The sequence below is a fragment of the Sturnira hondurensis genome, unplaced genomic scaffold, assembly GCF_014824575.4.
Source record: "Sturnira hondurensis isolate 20B ecotype Veracruz unplaced genomic scaffold, ASM1482457v3 Scaffold0008860, whole genome shotgun sequence".
Lineage (NCBI taxonomy): Eukaryota > Metazoa > Chordata > Mammalia > Chiroptera > Phyllostomidae > Sturnira > Sturnira hondurensis.
Genome location: NW_028081491.1, coordinates 2,125,934 through 2,142,147, shown reverse-complemented (window position 1 = coordinate 2,142,147; position 16,214 = coordinate 2,125,934). Strand labels below are relative to the sequence as shown.

The 16,214-nt window shown below is 45.4% G+C and overlaps 1 protein-coding gene across 2 annotated transcripts in view; it reads right to left on the bottom strand.

Annotated features, from left to right (window-relative positions):
- Positions 1-474: 474 nt before the first annotated feature.
- Positions 475-16,214, bottom strand: part of FANCC (FA complementation group C) — a 196,985-nt gene continuing 181,245 nt past the window's right edge. For both annotated transcript variants that reach the window (XM_037056212.1, XM_037056213.1), the window contains 3 exons: positions 13,997-14,171; positions 10,677-10,883; positions 475-2,426 (listed from right to left, as the gene is read on the bottom strand). In XM_037056212.1, coding sequence (XP_036912107.1) covers positions 2,223-2,426; positions 10,677-10,883; positions 13,997-14,171 — 586 coding nt within the window. In that variant the 3' untranslated portion in view covers positions 475-2,222. The remainder of the gene's footprint in view (positions 2,427-10,676; positions 10,884-13,996; positions 14,172-16,214) is intronic.

Sequence of the window (16,214 nt, the reverse complement as noted above, 5' to 3'; positions counted from 1 at the left end):
TGTGCAGCTTCTCCTGGCAAGTCCCTGTTCTTGACTCCTCCGTTCAACAGAAAATGTGGCTTTCTCCCGTCCCCTCGACGCTTCCCCATCTTGTCCCAACACCCTTGCTCCTCCAGGGAGAAATGGGGCCAATAAAACAGAGCCAGTCCCTGGAACCTCCAGGCAAGGGGCTTCTCCAGAAACGAGGCATGTCCACTTGCCATCTGCACTCCTAGACACCTTCTGCATGTGGTAAGAGGCACCCCTGGCCCATGTCAGGAAGCAAAGTGACCTTTCAGAAAGCCCAGTACGCGGTCTGGCCTCGGAAAATCAGGGCTGCCCAGGAGGTCGTGAGCAACCATGGTGAAGCACATGCCACCAAATGGAGCCAGGTCAAGACCACAGGCTGGAGCGCAAGGGCCATCAGTCTGGGAACCAGCAGTGACCAAGACGGTGTGGGCTGTGCTTGTGGGACAAGCTCTGTCTTCAGAGATGGGGAAGGACAGAGTCCAGAACACTTGTTTACACCAAGTGGTGACGTTTAACTCAGGGTCCTGGGAAAAAGTAAGTATGTGTGTGAGGTGCTTCATTTGCTTTAACAGGCCCCTGCTGCTAAATCAGCACCTTTATCAAGGTGGGAGAGGGCAAAGGGAGCAAATGAAATCAGTAAACAAATCAGTGCCTATTATGTCCTCAATTAAAGTCTTCCTGGGGGTTCTTCACTTGAACAACAGCTGCAGGTCTGCTGGGATCTCCCTGGGAGAAGCTTTGGCTTTGCCAGCTCAGTCTACTCAGTTGCCAACTCAAACGTCCAAGGCTTGGGAGAACTCAGGCTTTGTAAAGAAATTGAGAGATACTAAGACAGGGCTGAGGTATAGTCAAGACAGAAAAGAATCTTCCAGAAATGCATCTTCAAAATCTGAGGCAGATATTCATCTTGGTTTGTTTGTTTGCCAGGAATACAGTGTGAATGGATGTCCACGTGCAAGCACACCCCAAAGGGAGGCCCGCTCCTGGTGGGTGCGTGCTTTGGGGCTTACTCACTCCCACCACACTGGGCCCCCTTCTCCCGTCCACAGAGGCTGATCGCAGCATGTGGAAGTGATGAGGATGACGGCGGTTGTGAGAAGAGTATTTTAACAGCACACCTTTCATATTGTAGCACTTCTCAAAAGGAAGGCTCAGGTCAAAAGTCACTGGAATTTTCCAGCTCTTCAGGTGGATCCATCTACCGAAACAAGCATCAGCCTCTGTCTAATCCAACAAAACTTGACTTGTACCTCAAGCAGGAGCCAAGACTGAGGAAGGCTCAGAGATCACAAACACATGAATGCAAGTGCGCATGAAAGTCTTGCCTCATGTGACAATGAGAAAACCATTGATACAAGTTGAGCATAGCCTGAGAAGGAAAAAGTAGCTTCGACCGATGCAAAATAAATATTCACCTTGGGGTTCCTGATTATTTATTAGGAAGGTGCACTTCCGTTTCACTTAACAAAAGGACTGACACAATCTTTTCTGATGTTTCTAGAATGTGGCCTAGATCCCTGTCAGCCACCAGCTCTGAGGCAGTGTGTGCTCCTGCAGTAGCCTTCAATGTTTAGTCAATGGAAGCAGAGAGGTAGCCCCAGCCCCGGCTCCAGTCCCAGCCAGTGCTGGCTCCACCCACGGCCGGGCTGGTACCCATGCCCACACTGACCACTGGTCCCTGTACTTCTACTTGCTTCCTTCTTCTGTCTTGCTCAGGGGCTGCCCAAGGGAAACTTTCCTTGCTGAACAATTTCTTCGGGAAGCAAGAAAGTGTGGCTTGATCTTAAATCCCTTTGGATTCAAAGAAACACCAATACCAATGACCTGACATCTAAAACACGGATCTGCAGAAAAGGACTAAGTTACTTTCTAAACTGACCAGTGGCTCATGACCAATTTCTTGGTCCAAAGACTTTGAAACGTTCAAACAATGTTCATGCATCTTGGTTCAGAAAGGGAAAAAAAATAAAAATCTGTTCTCCCATCCAAGCCTTTTCTCCAATGATCCTCTAACTGACACCCACGCTGTGCAGGTAGAAGGCCGAGGGCATAAAATCCAGTCAGTAGTGAGTAAGTCTGACTGAGCGTGGGCTAATAAAGTACCTGTCTTCTCACTTTGTAAAATAGGTACTACCAGAACTTGCCAAGATATTTATGGCTTATTGTCACTACTCATAGAGGGCACCCATTCCACAAAGAGCAGGCCCATCATTTCAGCCTGTGGCCCCAGTGAGCCCAGGCTGTGTGGCAGCTACAGGGCCAGCAGGCCTGTGCTTGACTCGTGCGAGCAGCTCCGGAAGGAGCTCTCTGGCCAGTTTTCTTGATGCTGGGGCTTCCAGGCAAAGATGATCCCATCTGTACAAGGTCTGGTCAAGAAAGTTTATAATCTCCTGGGTCATCTCATCAGTCTGAGCCATCTGCAACGACAGAGAGAAGCCAAATTAAAACACCTCCCAGGCAGGACGTTTCTTTGTCCAGCACCAACTGTAACCATCCTGTCCCAGAAAAGCAGCTGCATTCCTATTGCCCCCAAGGGGCTCTTGTTGTGTTTTCAGGGTGACTGGCAAGAAAGTCTGTTCTCAGAGGCTGGCCATCCATTGAGCAGAGGTAATTCCTAAGGACCCCCCTCTCCTGACAGAATGGCTACAAGCAAAGACCTCATTTCCGGGAATGCCAGTCATGAGATTTGGGATTTCTTACTGGGGGGCAAAGGCAAATGGACTGGGGCTCGACTTTCTGCAAAAGGCTCACACTATTATGAGAACTGGAAAATGCTGAAAGGAACATGCCACCTGTTTTCACATAAACAGCTTTATAAATGGCATTCTTGGGCCAGCAACCTGGCATACTTGTTTTTTAAAGGCATCTAAAGTTTTAATACCCTATTCTCAAGGAAAGCAGGAAACACAGGGACTGTTTGTTCTGCTAAATAAAGCCTTAAGGGATTCTGAGTTGTTGGTGCCCATCAATATTTTCCTAAGAATTTCAGTTCAGCAGAGAACTGAAGGGAAGGGCGAGAACCTCACAATTTAGCTGCATGAAGAATTCATTGTGATTTTTTTTTTAGACACAAGCAGCATTAAATTGTCCATTTTTTTAGAGTAGTCTGTGGGTATCAGTTTATATTGAATTCTTAAGCAAATGTATAAGTAGCAAAAGCAGCCAAGGGACAGCTTTTTCTCTGTTTCCACATGGGGCCCTTTTGGTAGGGTGAGCAGCCTGGTTCACCAGGGACCACGCCACAGCCCCAGAAGCCCACTCGGACAATCCTCAGTCAAGGCAGACCCTCTGGCAGCACATGCGCTGGGTGAGCACAGTGCAGGAAGCAGGGGGCACACCGCTACAGTGTCAGCCACCTCCATCCCTGGACTCTGCTGGAGGGTGGGGCGCAGGCTGCAGTGCAGGTGGGGTTCACTGTGGCTCTTGATGTATCTATTATCATCACCTGGTTTTTACTCAGAAATCACAAATGCTGTGGATGACTCTCCACAGATGCAACATCTGTTCTTTGTGGATGAAACACTGTAAGGCTCCCCGGAGGGGACATGGAAGAGTTCACCTACTGCCTAGAACCTGAGGAGGGAAGGCTGCCTCCTGCTCCACTGCCCAGTGATCCCAGGGACTCCTCCAGCCCAGGAACAGGGAGACAGGGTGGTGTGGCTGTCACAGACGAATGTGATGGTAACAGTCTAACCATGTGTCTTCTCTACAAACCAATTCATTGTGACCCTGTTCTGTTTGAGGTCTCTAGTCATAGAAGAGTTTGCCTCCAGGCACCTGAGGTCAGAAACTCACATCCTGATAGAGCTTGGCTGAGGCACGTCAGTAAAGGGGTTAAATTCATTTTGTGTTCAGCCACTACAGAAATGAACTCCCTATTTCAGATTCTAGCTAACTTTTGGTTGTTATTTTTGTGGTCCAGCAACCAAGGACAGAGGAGAGGGAGAGAGAAACATGAAGTCAGAGCAGGACAGAAGGAGTCCAGGCTGCTCTTGCACCATCCTGAGCAGAGCGGCAGAGCAGAGCAAATAGAGGAGCAGAACGCGGGGTAGAAGGCGTGAGAGTTCTGGTGAATGAGTTTGAGGAAATCCTCAAAAGCTCAAGACTGGCAGAAAGTGAAGCATGGGGCCTCTTTGAGGAGCCACAGGAAGCAGTAGGCTGGGAGCACTCTGTGGGAGAAGTTGGGGAGCAAATGAAAGGAGATGGAGGGATAGGGCACCTTTAATGAAATAGAGCCCTTGGTAGGGCAGGGCCCCCTTGGAGAAGGTATGGAAGGAAGACTGCAAAGAAACAGTGTTCAGACACACAGCTCTGCTGTCCATGTCCTGGTCTGGAGTGTCCACAGCTCTCTGAAGCTGATGCTGAGACAAGACAGGCAAGATCAGGTCCCAGGACCCAGCTGGCTCTGCTTGAGCCTCAGTTCACATCAGAACTGGGCCAGGGCCTGGGTCCCCAGTGCGGTGAAGCCAGAGCTACTGACAGGGAAAGGCCACCAAAGCCAATACTTCCACCATCTGGCCACTACCCAGGCCAAGCAGACCTGGATCAGGACCCTTTCAGGGTGTCACAGAGAGAGGAGCAGACGAGATGTGGAAGATGAGAAGCCCACGCAAGGCTGGCAATGCACTGAGGACTCCTCCATCTGTCCTATTAGCAGTTGCTTTAGCCAGGCTGCCATCAGCCTGTCGGTGGCCACTGCAGGAAGCCTCGAGTTGGGAAGGCTGGTGTGTCAGTAAACACTATTCCAGAATATGTGCAAGGACAGGGCACAGGAAGCTACTTGGCTTGGAGGGGCATCTGGGTATGGCGACCACCCACTTGCTAAGAAGCCACGGTGTGAAGAGAAACACTAGCATTTTATCTGTCAATGATTATTTTTCCAGCTGAGCTGACTTACAAAACCAATGATGATGCACTGGGGTTTTCAGTGTTCCCCCAGCCTGAGGTATTAACACACGGCTAGGTCTGAACTGTTCCGCGGGGATGGGATTCCTGGCACGTGTAGCACACCTGAACTCTGTGACAGGACCTAGCTCCTTATTCACAGCAGTTTTTTTTAAAAAAAATTAATTATTGTTCAAGTACAGTTTTCTGACTCATATTCCCAGCCCTGCCCACCCCACCCCCGAGTGCTCTCTACCTCCCTCCCATTTCCACCCCCTACCTTAGTTATTGTCCATGTGCCCTTTATACTTGTTTCTGTGAATCCTTCCCCTTTTCCCCTGTGATTCTCTCCCCTCTCCCCTCTGGTCCCTGTCAGCCTGTTCTGAATTTCAGTGTCTTTGGTCATATTTTGCTTGCTTGTTAGTTTTGTTGTTTAGCTTCCTGTTAAAGGTGAGATCATATGGTATTTGTCTTTCACCATCTGGCTTATTTCAGTCAGCATAACGCTTTCCAGTTCCATCCATGATGTTGCAAAGGGTAGGAGCTCCTTCTTTCTTTCTACTGCATAGAATTCCATTGTGTAAATGTACCATAGTGTTTTGATTCATTCATTTACTGATGGGCACCTAGGTTGCTTCCAACACTTGGCTATTGTAAATTGTGCTGCTATGAACATTGGTGTGCATAGGTTCTTTTGGATTGGTGTTTCAGGGTTCTTGGGATATACTCCTAACAGTGGAATTGCTGGGTGAAAAGGTGTGTTCATTTTCAGTTTTCTTAGAAAATTCCATACTGTTTTCCGTAGTGGTTGTACCAATCTGCAATCCCACCAACAGTGAACCAGGGTCTCCTTTTCCCCACAACCTCTCCAGTATTTGTTGTTTGTTGCTTTGTTTATGATGGCCATTCTTACCAATGTAAAGTTGTATCTCATTGTGGTTTTAATTTGCATCTCTCTCATACCTAGCGATACTGAGCATCTTTTCATGTGTCTCTGGATCCTCTGTATGTCCTCCTTGGAGAAGTGAATGTTCAAGTCCTTTTCCCATTTTTTAATTGGGTTGCTTGTCTTCTTAGAGTGGAGTCGTGTAAGTTCTTTGTATATTTTGGAGATTAAACCTTTGTCTGAGGTATCATTGGCAAATATGTTTTCCCAAACAGCTGCTTCTCTTTTTATCTTAATACTGTTTTCTTTAGCCATGCAGAAGCTTTTAATTTTGATGAGATCCCATTTGTTTATTCTTTCCTTTATGACCCTTGCTCTAGGGGACGTATCAGTAAAAATATTGCTGTGTGAAATATCTGAGATTTTCCTGCCAATGTTCTCCTCTAGGACTTTAATGGTGTCATGGCTTATATTTAAGTCTTTTATCCACCTTGAGTTTATTTTGGTGTATGGTGTAAGTTGGTGTTCAAGTTTCATTTTTTTTTTTGCATGTAGCTGTCCAGTTCTCCCAACACCATTTGTTGAAAAGGCTATATTTACTCCATTTTATGTTACTGCCCTCTCTGTTGAATATTAATTGACTGTAGAGAGTTGGGTTTATTTCTGGGCTCTCTGTTCTGTTTCATTGGTCTATGTGCCTGTTTTTATGCCAGTACTAGGCTGTTTTGATTACAGTGGCCTTGTAATACAGTTTGATATCAGGTATTGTGATCCCTCCTACTTTGTTCTTCTTTCTCAACATTGCAGCTGCTATTTGGGGTCTTTTATGGTTCCATATAAATTTTTGAAGTGTTTGTTCTATGTCTGTGAAATATGCCATTGGTACTTTAATAGATATTGCATTGAATCTGTAAATTGCTTTGGGTAGTATGGACATTTTGATGATGTTAATTCTTCCAATCCATGAACATGGTATATGTTTCCATTTGTTTGTGTCTCCCTTGATTTCTTTCTTCAGTGTTGTGTAGTTTTTTGCATACAGGTCTTTTACCTCCTTGGTTAGATTTATTCCCAGATATTTTATTTTTGTTTTTGCTATATCAAATGGGATTTTTTTCTTGATTTCTGCTTCTGCTGATTCATTGTTAGTATACAAAAATGTCTTTGATTTCTGGATATTGACTTTGTATCCCGCTGTTTTGCCAAATTCATTTATTAGTTCGAGCAGTTTGTTGGTAGAGTCTATAGGATTTTCCATGTACACTATCATGTCATCTGCAAACAATGGCAGTTTTGTTCCCTCCTTTCCAATTTGGATGCCTTTTATTTCCTTTTCTTGTCTGATTGCTGTGACTAAAACTTCCAATACTATATCGAATAGAAGTGGTGAAAGTGGACAACCTTGCCTTGTTCCTAATCTTAGTGGAAAACATTTTAGTTTTTGCCCATTGAGTATGATGTTAACTGTAGATCTCTCATATATGGCCTTTATTATATTGAGGAATGCTCCCTCTATTCCCACTTTGCTGTGTTTTTTATCATAAATGGGTGTTGTACTTTATCAAAAGCTTTTTCCACGTCTATTGATATGATCGTGTGGTTTTTGTCTTTGCTTTTGTCTATGCGATGTATTACATTTACTGATTTGTGAATACTGAACCATCCTTGCATCCCTGGGATGAATCCCACTTGGTCATGGTGTATGATCTTTTTGATGTATTGTTGGATGCAATTTGCCGATATATTTTTTAAGGTTTTATTTATTTATCTTTAGAGGGGAAGGGAAGGAGAGAAGGAGAGAAGTATCAATGTATGGTTTCCTGTTGTGAGTCCCCTGCTGGGAACTGGCCTGCAACCCAGGCATGTGCCCTGATTGGGAATCGAACCAGGATCGTGTGGTTCGCAGGCCCGAGCTCAATCCATTGAGCTACACTAGCCAGGGCCACAATTTGCCAATATTTTATTGAAGATTTTAGCATCTATGTTCATCAGTGTCACAGCAGTTTCTTTGTAGGTGAGACCTGAGGGCTGGCCATTCTGAATGGGGACTGGGGTGTCTCTGAAGGGCTTTCTTTGGGTCATGCTCTCCCACACCCCATGGGCAGGGCCTGCCTTTCCACTCCCAGGTGACAGTCCCAGAGAGGAGTGGATGGGAGCCCCCAGGGAGAAGGAGGGCCAGGCTCCCACAGGTATCCAGGGCATGGACTGGGGGGTCAGAGGTCTGGTGACAAAAATGCCGCCAATACTTTCATGATTTAAAAGTGCCTATTGTTGACTTTTTAAAATAACTTAATTTTGAAGGTTTTAGATTTATAATTTTACTGAAAGATAATACAGAGAGATTGTACATCCCCCGCATCCACTTGTCGAGTTATTAACATCCTACATTAGTGTGGTACATTTTTCATAATTAACAAACCAAAACAGATACATTTTTATCAACTAAAACCCATACTTTATTTAGGTTTCCTGTTTTTTCCTAATGTCCTTTTGTTCCAGGATCCCATCCAAGGTCCCACATTATACTTAGGCATCATGTCTCCTTAGGTTGTCAGATTTCCCTGGTTTTTGATGATCTGGACAGACTGGAGGAGCACTGGTTAGGGATTTTGTGGAACGTCCCTCAGTTGGTGTTTGTCAGTCACTTTTCACAGGATTAGTCTGGGTTATATTGAGGGTTCACACTGTCAGTACAACTCACCCTGTTGATGTTGACCTTGATCACCTGGCTGAGGAAGTGGCTGAACAGTGGCTATCACCTCATATGCCTGCCAGAGACAAAGGTGGTTGGTACCAGGCTCTACAGACACATGGGCTGTGGAAGTCAGTGAGGTGAGCATTTTACGAAAGTACACAACAGTTCACGGTTAGAGTGGCCCTGGAGGAGATGGCGCCCCGCACATGACAGCAAGTCCTCTTCCACTCTGGGCCATGCCCAGGCCCTTGTGTGGCTTCTTTTTGAGCATGTGAGCTGTGGGCTTGCCCATTCCACACAGACCATTTAACAAGGTCTAAGGAGAACCTTCAAGGTGCTGGTTCCTAGGTTCTCGGCAGCCCTTCTGCCACTGTGACTTCCCCCGCACACACTCACACTCAAACAGGGCCTTCCCTGGAAGGGAGCTGGAGGGGCCTCTGGGTGCTGCAACATTCCTTTCTTAATTTGATTGTTGGCTCTATACATGTTTTTGTTTGGGAAAATTCACTGAGCTATACATTTAATTATGTAAATTATAGGGCGATAAAAAGTAAAAACAAGCACAGGAATAAAACAAAATTCCAAGAGCAAGCATGTTGGTACTTTTTTCTGAGATGAGCATTTTTTCCCTTTTTTAAATTTAATTATTGTTCAAGTACAATTTTCTGTCTTTTACTCCCATCCCAGCCCACCCCCCTGTGGTCCCCATCTCCCTCCCATTTCCACCTCCCCAGTTGTTGTCCATGTATCCTTTATACTTGTTCCTGTGAATCCCTCCCCTATTTCCCCTGAAATTACCTCCCCTCTCCCCTCTGGTCCCTGTCAGCCTGTTTTCTATTTCAGTGTCTTTGGTTATATTTTGCTAGTTTGTTTGTTTTCTTGTTTAGGTTCCTGTTAAAGGTGAGATCATATGGTATTTGTCTTTCACCACCTGGCGTATTTCAAAATCATAGTAAAAATAAACATAAAATTTGCTATTTTAACCATTTTAAAATGTATAACTCAGTGGCATGAAGCACACTGACAGTGCAGGACAACCATCCCTACCAACCATTGCCACCGCTCTTCACCTTCTCAAGCAGGAACTGTGTGCCCGCGAAAAGCTAACTCCCCGTCCTTCCCCATCACTCTACTACAGTGGTTCCATTATGTACTTTTAGAGAAATGCACAACTCATGCCCCCCAGCCCCTGGATAATCCCTCTTCTACTTTCTGTCTCTATGAGTTTGCCTATTCTGGGTACCTCATATAAGTAGAATCAGATAGTGTTTGTCTTTTGTAACTGGCATACACCTCATTTTGTTTATCCATTCACCTGTTGATGGACATCTGGGTTCTTTCCATCTTTGGACTATGTTTATTTGTAATAGCATCTAGTGGGTGTGGAGTGGTACCTCATTGTGGTTTTTATTTGTTTTCCTAACAGCTAGTAATGGTGAGCACTTTTTCATGTGCTTACTGGCCATTTGCACATCTTCTTTGGAGAAATGTCTGTTCAAATCCATTGCCTGTTTTTCAGTTAGGTTGTTTTTCTGTTGTCTTATAAGAATTCCCAATATAGTTTAGATACCAAACCCTTACCTGATATGTGATTTCCAAACATTTTCCTCCATTCTGTGAATTGTCTTTTTACTCTTTTGATTGAGTTCTTTGATGCACACAAGTTTTTAATTTTGATGAACTTCAATTTATCTATTTTTTTCTTTTGTTGTCTATGCTTTTAGTGTTATTACCCAAGAAATCACTGTCAAATCCAATATCATGAACTGTTCTTTACCCCCCCCCATGTCAGCCGGGCTTCCAGAAGGATTTCTTTGTAATTAACAAATGAAATTCTTTGAACCACTGCAGGGAGCACACTCTCACTGCGGCCTTGTTTCTCTTTATGAGGAGGATGAAAGTCACGCACTGAACTGAAAGAAGAGTAACTGGGGAGACCCAGCTGTTCCTATGTGCTCTGGTAGCAAGCTGTGTGACCTGGGAGAAGTCACTGCCTATCTGAGCCTCCATTTTCTCTTCTGTGACATGAAGACGTTGCATGGGGCAGGTTCCGGGGTCCATCTCAGCTGTCTACCTCGCTGTCTACCTCACTGTCTGTGTATCCAGGTTTGGACAAGCATCCTGGTACACATACTCGTCAAAGGCTGGGCCCTTGGGTGACATGTGAATGAAAACTAGGATGCTAAAAAAGGGGACACTTACGAGGCTGATGACCTCCCAGGCAACTGTGTGGCCTCCAGGAGCCCAGAGTAGGAAGTTCAGGAGGAGGTGCCTGATGAGCCGTCTGCATGCCGGTGGCCTGGGGTCTCCGCCTTGGCTCTCCCCAGCAGCCGCCTGCAGATCCCTGGCTGAGAGGGTCGGACTTCTGAACAGCTTCATGAGGTAGCCGAGCACCACTTTCACCTCTTCCTGGGGTGTCATTTCAAAGATGAGAGATTAGGGAAGAGTCAGGACACACACAGTTCTGGGATTTATTCGGCGCTTTGAAGCAACTCTCTGACAGAAGAGAGGACCAGCACCCAGGGAGGGCAGACCAAGGCAGCCCACGTCTGAGCTTCCACACTGCTCCACAGAAACCCAAATGGGTGTGATGGAATTTTCTTGACTTTCTTTCATCTTGCTCACTAAGCAGCTAGGGCACTAAGCCAGAAATTGACCTTTTCTTACATGAAAGGAAATGGAAAAAAGTCCTCAGCAGAATGTAGTCAGATTTTTATATTGTGGGAAAAGGAACAAAAGGCTCCTTGAAGACTCACTCACTATCACAGCCACAAATCAGTGAAAGCCGCACGCTATCAGACCTCCACTGAGCCAGTGTTCTGATAAGCATGAGGTTTTCCTTTTGCTATCTTTGGGCGCGGGGTTGTGGGGAGAAGGATGGAGACATACACACACACACACACACACACACACACACACACACTTGCTTTGTTTTAGGCACTGGGACAGTCTGTTCATACATGTTTAAAGCTCAAGCAGGGGTCACAAGTCTGTGAAATCCACACAATAATGGTGATTGTTATAGGTCTGTGCTTGTTTTTGCATTAAAAATATTTATTTCATGCTGAGACTTCTGCTTGCTATAAGAATGGTACATCAGTTGAGACTTGGAAAACAAAGCAAGAACTGAAAGCCACAGGTCCAGAATGCTACATGGAACTCATGAACAGCAACATTCCACCATTTTCAAGAGAATACATAGGCCTAGTCTGAGAATTCCCATGACCAGTTTTATGGATTTTGTGTCAGCCTTTTTTTCTGGGTGTTACAGCCTCCTTCAGTGAAGTCTGTCACAAACCCAGCACACTAGGACTGCTGTGTGAGTTGTTCTGAGGGAACAAGACTGTGAGACACCGCACCAAGGGGCTCTTCCACGGAGCGTGGCCGTGACCCAACAGGAGAGGGCCACTTGCCCCACCGCTCTGCTGGCTGGCCCAGCTGGCCCTCATCTGATGGCATCTATGGGAGAGCACAGAGGCCATCTAAGTGGACTCAGGAAGCTGCATAGCTTCATACCCATTCTCTTCTTGTCTAGTATTTTCTCTAAGACTCAATCTCCCTCCTCTTTATTTCATCCAAGACTGTCATTCCCTTCGAATGCTTTCCTGACAGGCCAATAACTGAATGCTTTCTAATTTTTTCAGAAGATGTAAGCTTTCTTTCCTAAGTATTACTTTTTATTTTGCATTCTGAAAATTAATAAGTGCTCACTGTAGAAAATCTAAACAAAAAAGTAAAAATAAAAAAATTCAAATGACCTATAACTCCATCATCCAAAGAGACTTATTGTTAAAAACTAGGCTTACAGCCTTTCCATCCTTCTCTGTGCATCGTGAACACAGCACACACTGCATGTGGCATTTTGTCTTACAATTTTCTCTTCACAATGCACTTTAAGCAATTACAGTAGCTTCAGCACATATTCTTTAAGAACATAAGTTTTCATGGTAGAGCGCTATTTCACAGCTGGACTATACCACAGTATTTATCCAATATCCCTATTATTGAAAGTTTAGGCCATTTTCAATGCTTGCAATTACAAAACAGTGCTGTAATGATATTCTTGTACATAAATATTTGTATAGACCTCTAATTCCTTAGAGTGATTCCTAGGAATGGATCAACAGGGTTAAAGATTATGAACCCACTGTTATCCAGGATGACAGAGCATATGCAGAGTGAGGATTCTGTGTAGATTTTATTAGAGAAAGGACGAATGAACAAGTAGAAAGATGTGCCAATGCAGAACTTTGTAGAAATTAAATCTCACTGGACAGATTATCTCTCCACACTTCAAAAGTGACTCTGTCAATTTCTATGCTTGACATGGAACTTAACAACAAGCTACCAACTTATCTTATACAGAATAAAATATTTACAAATACATATAAGGGACTTTAGAACTTCATACAATTACAACTTCATACATTTTAATTATTATGAAAAATAAGATGATGAAAACATAAATTAAAATTTTCCTTAATGTGATATTTTAAGAGGAAAGAAATAGGCTTTCTTTTCAATCAGATAGCCTAAAATACACACGTGGATTGTGTGAATTTCTAAATAGTGTTCAATTGTTGATCCAAAATATATTATCACCAAATTTCAACTCTGTAAAACCCCCCAGTGTTCTTTCCAGTGCCATGCAAGCCTTTACCGAAGTAAAATACAGACATGCCCATGGTCTCTGCTTTTCTCAATCAACAGAGAACACCATGCAAACAGGAGTGCTGCTCTTTTTAATTATTAAAATCAGTGAAAAGCACTGGCAATTGAAGTTTTAAAAAACAACAAATAAACGTTTGCAAGGGAGGTGCCAGCACCTTTAATCAGAGCACTGCTTCCTGTAATTACTACATTCCACATAAAATAACAACTATCTCTCCCACAGACAGTTAGCCAGGCCTGTATTCAGCTGCTCTGTTATTTAGGAAACGACCAAGTCCTTTTTCAGAAGCAAAGTGGTTAATATCATGTGATTACTTTAGTAAGAATTCTAAACAAAGCCAGTAATGTGAGGACCTGCTGACTGATCCAAGAAAGCAGTAAGTCTGGACGGAAGCAGACTCGGCCTGGCCCCTGCTCAGAAGAGGACAGAGCTCCTCGGGAGGGCGGGCGGGCAGTCGGGACTCTGCACGGTGTCCCCTGGGCCAGGCGTGGCTATATATGAGGGCAGCCAGGGCAGCTGAGCAAGAGCGGAGAAAATGACCTACGGACAGAAGGGCTGCACCTCTCATCTCCTCGGTGCCTCCCAGAAGAGCAGAGTGGCAACATCTGGTCTCCAGTCAACTCTGTGAACACCAGGAAACACGTCCTACCACAAACCCAGTACACAATCACTCATCCAGGGAACACCTACGCACTACCATAAGGAACTGGGACCATTCAATGCCTAGGTACCTGGGGCGTTAGTAAAAGCCAAACCCACAAGGGGTCCCATTTCCCATAGGTCCCATTTCTCCTTTCAGCTCAGGATAGATTGACCCTGAACGCCACACACACTACGTACTGCCACCTACCATGGTTTGTGCTCTCTGCTGACTCCCATCACATGGGCTGTAGCTGAATGCCAAAAGCCACAGCAAGTCCTCAGGGGGTTCAGCTTCTGACATCAGTAGCTGCTCAGCCACCATCTCAGCCCATCCTCCAAAGTGAATGAACAAAAACCAGCTCTCAAAGGGGCCTCTGGAGGACCTGGAACAGAACCAAAACACATGGCAGCCAGGCAACTTGATTTTTTACTTTTGGTTCTTAAAGCAACTGCAATGTCTGTGAATCATTGGCATAAATTATTCTTACCCACTGAATACAACTTGCAAGGAACACAAGTTAGACTCAGAAAAACAGCTCACAATGCCACTCTGAACTCATCATAAGACCTTCAAAGGTGTGCCTCTCAAAACCTCAGACATTTAAATCTTCATATGTAGGAACTTGAGTGACTGCAGACCTTTGAGAAAGGAAGACTGTGGCCCATGACCAGCAGATACGATGCAGGATGAGAAGCTGCAGGGCCGCCTCTCTGCCTCCGGCCTGCAGAGCTGGGCTGCTGTGCAGAGCGGGGTCTCCCAGCCCCGGGAGCCATGCAGGTGCTCCAGGACAAGAAGGAAGGAGGGTCCTCAGGGTCAAAATGCAGACCCCAGAAGGGGTACACACAGAAACATGTGCTGTGTCCTTTCTGACAAACCACAAGGTTCTGGTTGGTATTTTGGCAATTACAAATTTTTAAAAATAATTAATTGTTGTTCAAGTACAGTTTTCTGTCATTTACTCCCATCCCAGCCCACCCCCCAGTGCTCCCCCACCTCCCTCCCATTTCCACCCCCCTTAGTTGTTGTCCATGTGTCCTTTTTACTAGTCCCTGTAAATCCTTCCCCCTTTTTAATGGACTGTATATTGTACTCTTTTCTGTCATCATCTAGCCTTTGTGAAGCTATCCTCCTGTCACACTGAGAACTGGGATTGCAGTGGTTCTTTAAAGGGTTGAATCTGCCCAAGGTGAGGACCCGTCAACTTTACACAGCAGTGTTCGTGGTCTAACATCTCCCCCGAAGAAAAATGGATCACGACTGGCCTGAGATCACATGAGATCAGAACGTTCCTTCTGAACTGAGGTCGCCCCTGGGACAGAAGAGCTCCAGGACCCTCTGCAGTGCTCTGTCTTTGGTGGATCGGGGTCCGTATTCCTCTGCTTGACCCACAAAAGTCCCAAGTACTGCCCTTGCCTCCCCTGGTCATGGCTTTCCTCCTGTCCAAGTCCTCGCTGAGAACAGCTGAAGAAATGTTCTGAAATTTAGCTTGCAAGACAAGGAAGAGACATGGGAGGAAGGGCAGTCTTACTGCTTCCCACAGGAGGACGAGCTGATGTTATGCAGGTCATGTTAGTGGTGGGCTGGGTCATGACATCGCAAAAACAAGGAAGAGGCTCTACAGGGTCTCCTCCCCGCAGCCCTCGTGGGACAGTAAGCTGAGCAGAGGGCCTCTCGTGCTCCCTGCTCCCAGGTGGGCATTATGCTTGTATCAGGGTTCAAGGGCTGCGATGCAGGGTTGGCCCCAGTCATTCTCCCTCTTTCCTACCAGTAACTGAGTGCCGAGGCAGTCCCATGTGGCTGTCTGATAAAGTGCTGAAACCTGCCCACAGGCGCCTCCCTGCAGATGGACCCCGAAGTCTAGTTAAGGCAGGTCTAGGGTGGGGGGATTCCCATGGGGTTTCAGATCGAGGTTCCGTGCTTCAACAGAGGCAACCAGAAGGGTACAAGCAGGAGTGCCAGGTGTGGCAGGTCACTGATACAGCCAGCACTCTGACCCCCACTTGGCTACCAGTTCTTTCTGTCTCTCCCACTAGTAAGAGGCCTGGTGGAGGGGAGCAGTGAGGACCGGGCACTCCAGAAGTGACCTTGAACACAGAGCCTCTAATCTGTGGCGGCTCTGAGGTGAGAGTACTGAGAATTTCAAGAGGGAAAACTGGCAAATGGAACAAACAAAAACAGTCTTGTAGGCTAGCATAGAAAATAATAAAATATACTCTAAAAGCAAGAAATTTAAGAGGAAGCTGAAGGTGGTTATGTTACAAAGAACTTAACGAAGCCTAAATGTGAATGCTTCCAGGAAAATCAGCCACATAAGAAGGTACTGAATATCATAATGTTAATATCACAATAGCATTTTTAAATTTTAGATAAGTATTTATTACAAAGAGGAGGAAGAAGAAACGCTGTATCCCACTGCACAGGAGCA